General features: G+C 43.8%; 1 protein-coding gene across 1 annotated transcript; it reads right to left on the reverse strand.

Moving 5' to 3' along the window:
- Positions 1 to 1,432: 1,432 nt before the first annotated feature.
- On the reverse strand, positions 1,433 to 7,191 carry LOC123183263 (protein REDUCED WALL ACETYLATION 3). The gene is made up of 16 exons (XM_044596035.1): positions 6,758 to 7,191; positions 5,844 to 5,935; positions 5,534 to 5,662; positions 5,374 to 5,430; positions 5,209 to 5,281; positions 4,546 to 4,704; positions 4,152 to 4,301; positions 3,785 to 4,040; positions 3,579 to 3,700; positions 3,281 to 3,367; positions 3,062 to 3,150; positions 2,910 to 2,972; positions 2,750 to 2,806; positions 2,161 to 2,257; positions 1,927 to 2,085; positions 1,433 to 1,827 (listed from the first exon to the last, which is right to left on the reverse strand). Exons 1-15 carry the CDS (start codon positions 6,788 to 6,790, stop codon positions 1,927 to 1,929), a joined length of 1,623 nt encoding a protein of 540 aa, XP_044451970.1. The 5' UTR covers positions 6,791 to 7,191; the 3' UTR covers positions 1,433 to 1,827.
- Positions 7,192 to 7,681: the final 490 nt, after the last annotated feature.

The following is a 7,681-nucleotide window of genomic DNA, read 5'->3' on the forward strand; positions in this document are numbered from 1 at the left end:
GCACCGGCTGTAGTACGCCTAGTCGATGCTTAGACTCCGATCTCGCCGAGACTTCCGACGCTAGGATTCCGCCGCTGCCTCTGTCAATCTACGAATCGATCTCGCCGACGCCACTCGCTGCTGACTTCCGTTCTGATCCGCTCAAACCAATAGGTATGCCACCGCGTGCTTCTTGATTCGCTTCTTGTACTCATCCGCTTCAAGAGCGATTTCTCATCCGCCTATGGCACTCCCTCGGTGACATCTTTCCTGCAAACAACCGATCAAAGCCGAATTTTCCTACCCCAGATCAATATCACGGCCTCAAATTGAACTTTGCTTGCTCATGATGCCACTTGTTAGAATAAATCCAAGGCGCTCCGTCGATCATCCGAGGACCAAGCAATCACACGAGGCACGACACCGAGATTTGTTAAAGAGGTTCACTGATATGGCTACATTCCCGGGGCATGACTATGGACGCTCCTCCTCATGACACCGTCACAATACCGCATCCCGGTTTTTTTATACGAAGGGACGTACTAGCAGAAAAGACCGAGGTGAGAGGAAGGTCGGCCCAAGAGGAACGAAACGGGAACGATGCTCATTTTTTTGAGTAGGAGAGAATATATCACTCTTGAGCTCAAGAACAGGCTCGCCTGGTTTTAGCTAAACCGGTGCGAAAGTAGAAACCGAAAAAGGCAAAGCTAAAATAATGGATAAGTAGCTGAAGCTAATGGAAGTCCACGCCTATAAAGAAAGAAGTGGGTCGTCCAGAAGTAATATCACATATCGCAGAAGAATATATTTTTTCTCTGCTGGTAAGTCCTATCGGGAGGTGAGTATTGCCCTGCAAGAAAATTAGCTTAATCCGCGAACCAATGTCTTATACTAGGAAGGAATCATTCATTGGAACGGAATCATCAATAATGTCAGCCATCCTCTGCTACAAAATTGTCTTCACCTTTTCTAGTAAAATCCAACAGATCAATTGAGGCTTGCATTTTTCTTCATGAGTGGGTATTTAAAATCCTAATGACTCGTGTGAATTATTACCTTATAATCCCCCTCCTAGTCCTCGGCATCTCAACATAATTCCTGCCACCATTTCAACCGAAAGCTTGTAATGCAATCCTGTGCCATCCGGTAGCATGCTTGCTAGGCTCCAGTTCCGTAGTTTCGGACAACCAGCCTGTAATCTTTGAAGGATTCATCCTTCCCATGTGCCTATAAGCCCCATTTTCATGTACATATTGGTCATTTGTCTATTGTCACATATGAAATCATATTACTCGGTGTTATAAACATCCACACGTACATAGAGTACACGGTATATGTGTATGCACGCTTTTTCAGTTTTTTTTTCTTCTTTTGCAAGGCATAAAGATGGCATTTGAGTATCAGGCTCCATGGGGCCCTTCCCCCATTCGCCCTTCTCAAAATAACTCAGAAATAATTCGGAGCACGACAAGGTATGCCTCACAGTTCAACTCGCTATTTCTTTTTTACAGGAGGGAAACGCTTTCCTCGTATGTATAGAAGAAGAATATCTAAGACATGTTACAAAACAACAAGGTGCACACCAAAGTTGACAGTTACACGGCCGACAGCTGTTACAACTCCCAGAAGAATGGGTTGGCTTTTACAACAAGAAGAAAAATGATCAAAAATTTGCGTCTCCCTCCACAGCGATCAAGTTCCCAAGGGCAGCTCCTTAGGGGATCCCCTAGATGCAAATGGAACCGAGCATCCCCGCCAAGCAAACCTCTTTTGTGCGTGTGGAAGAAGCAGCCAGCCTTCCACCGGTATCATTTACTTGGCAATTCTACATCCATAAGAACTATTCATCTGCAATTACATGACAAAGTAAGTAAAAAATGCTCCAAGATATACGAGTAGTGATTTCTGAAAACTGTTGGGTATATAGAGTAGGGTCCTGCGCTTTACCTATACAGCCGGAATTTTTAGAAGAACGAGTGAGCAGCAATACAGACATACGGAGATGGCAACCCCGGCAACGAAATTCTGGTACAGGCGGTTGTTGTCTCTGCTGGGAATGAAGGCTGCCCTCAGCACGTTTGTGATCTCAAATACCCGGTATGATAGCTGCAACATTGAGCATGGAATAAGTATGGTTGATGATTCGGTTTTGTGAAATGCATCTGAGATCGGTATACTTACCAAAAGATAGATTGATGTCGTTAGCATGAAGTTAAGCATCGGGTAGCCCGGTATGAAAGACAGAAGCCATTTGGGCTGCCCGTTTGGTACACTAGACCTGCAAAAAGAAAAGAGCCAGCTCTGAAAACAGATCCCACGTCCAGAAACCAGAGGCACAAGGCACAAAAGGCAGAAACAGGGAGAATGACAATAAATCCTACATGCACTTCAGTCAAAAGATATTCATCTGCTTTCAAGAAACTCTCTCTTGTCGGCCAAGGACATTAATGTTACATGGAGTAGGGATAGACACAAGTTCAACTGTGATAGTTACCATTTTGTCTAGTGCTTAGTAGAACTACCGCATCCAGACCAACAGAATAAGTACTAATGGTTTATCAAGCAGGAACAGCTGGATGTCTACTCGAGCTACATAAAAAAGCTTAAGTTCTTACAGACAGAGTTGAATGTCCCTTTGATTTTTATTCTCGAGTCTTCAGCTTAAACATTTAATATCTCAAAGCATACTTATCACCGGACTACTGAACTGTTTCAACATTCAGTAACTAAAAGTAGAATAAACATATGCTGAAACAGCTTAGTTCCATACCTGAGCCAAATGTGGATCTGAGAAATATAAGTCTCCAGTGTGACCTTGCCAAGCCAACTGTCAAATAAGATCTCGGTCTTAGTAATGGAGAAAGCAAAGGAATGGGAAAGGCAAAATGCCTGAACAATCCATATAAGGTGCTAAAAACTTAGATGCTTACGCGAAAAGAGCCAAAGAAGCGCCCCTCAACTGTTGGGTGCAATTGCGTAGGCAAATATATACACTGTAAGAAATAAGGCACTGTGTCAACTGCATGAAACAAATGTCGGCCGCGTGTCATACTGGTTATGATATCTTCTTTTTTATACTTACGTGATAGGAATCCATGACGTGTAGGGATGGTACTTGTTGTACGTAATTTTGTCCAGCCTGTAGATATATTCATACCACAGATAGCCAGCCTAAAAGAACAGAAGTCCTAGTTAGTATAGCAATTGAGGAACACAGCAATGTTGACTAGTTGGTAACATCCAAGCTAGCTGACATAAATAACAAGTCAGTGCATTTGTATGAGATGGTCATGTGACTTACCAGGACCGAAAGAGTCACAATGGTACCCTTGATCGACAACCTAACCTTAGTCTCAGATTCTTCCAGCTTCTCCATCCATCTTTCCACCTGCTCAGTATTTAAGGTTATATACTAGATTAATTTGGGATAAGCAGAAGGAACAAATACATAGGACAATAACATCTAAGTCTATCATCATTACTGTTTATATCAGGAGAGACTCCACAGAGGAAGTTTGTGGAAAGAACTTAACAATATTGACTGTGTATGCATGCATAACTGAAGGAGAGAAATACATATACATATTTGAAAAACTTACATTAGGGTGGAAGTAAGCATAAATCATTCCAATAATCCATATGTACCGATCAAGCCCAGATCGGAAATGCCACTCATGCAACAAGGGTAAGTGTGACTTAGAAGGCTCTGGATCTTTATAGCCTACATTGGACAGAAAAAACAAAGATTAATACTCTGATCCATGACTGAGAAGAATATCCACAGAAAAACATATGGACAACTCACCAAGCAGGAACGTAAAGGGGGCCCACAAAATTTCGAATACCCCAGGAACTTCCCATATCAAGATGACAGCCAAGAAGCAGCCAGCAATCTTAATAGCCATAACTGATGGTATCTCATTATACTTGTTAAACAGGCCAAGTGATGCGTACACCATAAGTGTAAATAGGGTGTGCATTGGGCAGATATAGTACAACATAAAATCATTGTCAAGGACAATGCAACAGAAAGCCACAAAGAAATTTAGCCTCCACATCATCTGCGTTAAAAGTGTATTTGTTGCCTGTTAGTGTCTGAAAGATGGTCCAAAAATCAAGAGAGTTAAATTTATCATACGCAGAAGCAATAAAGGTTGAGGTAGACTCAGCACCTGTGCAAATCTTGCAATGCTAAAATCTTTCTTGATATAATAGTACGAGAAATTCCCAAATCCAGTCATCCAAACATAGCAAGCAATGAAAACACGGATTGCATTATATATTTCTGATGCGCCAAAATAGTGGTACATCAGAAATAAGACCTGGAAAGGAAGATTGAATAATTATAAGTTTATAACATAGTTACAGCCAGAATACAACTGCACAAAACTTACAAAGGACAGCAACAGAAATGACACTGTAATAATTGACTATCAGTGTGGTATAAGTTTGATGTAACATAAATGAGAAGAGACTGTCACAAGAGTAGTTTGGATACGGAGTAGCAGACTTGGACGACAACGCAACACATTCTTTTGAATTTAATGCAGAGTAGTAAAAACTAACCTGCATCCACCCTTTCCATTCCTCAGTTTGGTGGCGATTAAGATAAAGTATGGACTTTCCAGAAAATGCTGATTTCTCCTGGTGCTTCTTAAGTGAAGTAAGTGCTGATGCTATGATGAGAAGAATGTACAGAAACAGAAACAGGTCTCTGTTGTAGTTCTGTAAAAAGAAGGAAGAAAGATTACAATGCAAGCAAAGTGAAGCGTACAGGCGTACACATACGCACATATATGGTTTTGTTTCAAGTAATTCAGGTTTATCCCTACATAGTTGCTTATTACATGAGCACAAGAGTTAGTTGGGCAGACTCAGCTTACAAAATGTTGCAAGTATAAGCCACCATCTATTGGCTACAGGGTCCCAGATGATGGAAAGCTTAAAATTGTTAGATTTGCCAGCAAACGTGTCACCTGCTTTGCTCTAGCCCATAGTCTCTAGCTTATTAGTCATATCTAAACTAAAGCTAGGCCAGACAAACCATTACAGCTTGAAGGTATTAATTGCTGAAAGATGAATGCGGAAACAAGTCATGGCGGATCATGAAACCAGAAGTAACAATGACACTCCTTGGAGATACGAATAATGTTTTACACTTGCTACAGTTTATATCTACTCTACTATGATACATCATTCAAAATGCGTACACAAGAGCAACATAGTTACCTTCTTGCTCTCTGGAAATATGTTTGTCCGGTCACAAATGTAAAAGTAAACCAGCACAATGCCAAATTCAGCCCTGAAAGATGGTTAGTGGACACATAAGTTTCAATAGCTGATCTCTTAGCTGGAAAATCTAAACTGGATGCAATTAATTCTGTAGGATCTTACATGGCTCTCAGTACAGCGCGGTTTTCTAACAGAAAAGGCTCGTCCATTGTTATAAACCTGGAAATCACAATCACATCATGACATAAGCAATCATCATTTGCATGTGTTATGAGAACTTGTAACCCAATAATATGCATCGTATTGTTTATTCATATGATACCGTATTAAATTGGCTTTGGTAGACATGTTCCGGAATTTCGCCGATGGTGATTTCAACTGGCCTCCTTCGATTAATATAGCCTTCTCATCTTCCTTGGAAGTTTCATTTTCCAAAGTAGCATCTGAGTGACTGCAGATGACAAAATAATGGATGATTAGGCAAAGTTAGGATGGTAGTTGTTCAGCTTCTGATTAACAAAGAAACAGTTGAATTATTTGAAGCAGCAGTCTGCGGCTGGCAGTGGATATGTATATTTAATAACAGTTACTCGAGTTTTATGTTCTAAAGTTAACCAAAAGTAGATACTTACACTTTCCCATGTAACGAAGATTTCTTGTACTCCAGGATCTCGGAGTAGACCCATGCAATGAGGACCGGGAAAAGACCAAGTAAAAATGACACCTGCAAGGAATGAAATCACCGTGCGTGTTACATAAGCCCATGGCAGCATTGAAAAATGAGCCTAGCCGCAATTAGCCCATGCAAACAACAGCAGAAGACTAGGAAACAAAAAGAGGTCAGCCTAAGTTTGGATTTGAGGACTTAAGCAGCCAACTCCCGGTAAACTTTGCTCTATACTGTCTTCAGGAAAAGGGAGATCTAGTGATATATATATCCCAGCACAATGAATTTGGCATGGTGGACTGTTTGCTTTGATGTTTTTGACCAGATAAGATCTGGAATATCACAGCTCGAGTGCTGAACTCTAGTAATTTCTTTTTTTGCATAATTTTCTTTGCTTTCCTCGATCATGACACGAAAAAGGACATTTGTGAAACTAAATCAGAGCCGGACCGCCACCAAAGTCGTGAGGTAAGGACCGAGTCACGTGGCAGGCACACAAGACACCTTTGTGGGTACGTACTGAACTGAATTCAATTCTTCCTCAAGCCCTGGAGCAACCTTAAACCATGGCATTAAACTCGCAACCAGGCTGCTCACGTGCACATGACGCGTGTTGAGCACAGCTTCAGGCGCATGAGCTAACCCCCGCTACGTATTCGTCGGCAATTTTGGTCGGTAGGGATCCTGGAGGCTCCTAGTGCTTGCTTAGACAGCAAATTCAGTAGGCCTACACACAAGTACTGTACTAGACGATTTCAAACGAGAGCGGAGGAGCTAATTGACTCCGGCAAGACGCTTATCTCGGCCGGCGCGGCGGGAATTGCTTGAGCAGCCACGAAATGAGACGAGGAATTCGACGAGTAGAGCAGGGGGAATCACCTGGCCTGGCGTGACGGGGCCGAAGACCTCCATGCCCGTCCCTCCCGCGCGAGATCCCGATCCCGATCCCAGCGGCGGCGCGGGCGGGTCAGATCCGGGAGAGGATTCTGTACCAAATCAGTCGTCAGCAGGCCATGCCCCGCGAGCAGGGCAGGAGAGCGAGCTGGACGGGGGAGAGAGACGGCGAGGTCGCGGGCGGGTGGGGAGGAGACTGGGCTGATGGGGATGGGATTTATATATCTTGCGCAATGGCGGGAGTGGGATTGGAGGTGGCGCCCCAGGGCGGAGGGTGGAGAGGTAGGGGGAGGAGGAGATCTGAAGCAACCCAGCGAACGACGGGGCGGTGGCTGGTCGCGGTCGGGCCGGACGGACGGACCGACGGGCGGGGAAGGAAATGATGGGGAAAAGGGGCAGCGGCAGGAGGAGGGTTGGTCGACGACGGGATGGTGGGTGGTTGCAAAGTTTGGTGCCACCCCTTTTCCTTTGCTTTTATACTGGGTTTAGTTTATATTTTTGGACCCCGTCCTCGTGCTCCTTTAAAAAACACAAAACACACTACAATCACACTCTGAGCATCTCCAGCCGTTGGCCCACCAGGGGCTCGTAAAATCGCCGCCTCGAGGCGAACCGACGCTAAAAACGGCTTGGGAGCGTTTGGGTTCCCAGCCGCCGGCCCCAGGATCGCCCTCAGACGCCTTATTTAAAGTTTTTTGAACAAAGATTAGGCTAAAATTCGGCCAAAGGGACAAAGATTCGGCTAAAATTCGGCAAACATGACATTACTTAGGCGACTTAAATAGTTTTTTACATAGCAAAGTGAAATACTTAAAGAAAAAGAGGAAGAGGGGAACCTCTCGCCCATCGTCGCGGCTGCGAACGTGAAGAGGGGAAGAGGAAAGAGGTCGGCGGCGGCGGCTGTGCACG

This window comes from Triticum aestivum, chromosome 1D (assembly GCF_018294505.1).
Source record: "Triticum aestivum cultivar Chinese Spring chromosome 1D, IWGSC CS RefSeq v2.1, whole genome shotgun sequence".
Lineage (NCBI taxonomy): Eukaryota > Viridiplantae > Streptophyta > Magnoliopsida > Poales > Poaceae > Triticum > Triticum aestivum.

Coding starts and splice junctions, on each gene's coding strand:
- LOC123183263 (XM_044596035.1), bottom strand. CDS start 6,790: ATGGAGGTCTTCGGCCCCGTCACGCCAGGCCAG. Junction 3,368..3,578: donor ATGCTTACTTCCACCCTAAT/GTAAGTTTTTCA, acceptor AATACTGAGCAG/GTGGAAAGATGGATGGAGAA. Junction 2,258..2,749: donor CAGATCCACATTTGGCTCAG/GTATGGAACTAA, acceptor TTCTTTTTGCAG/GTCTAGTGTACCAAACGGGC.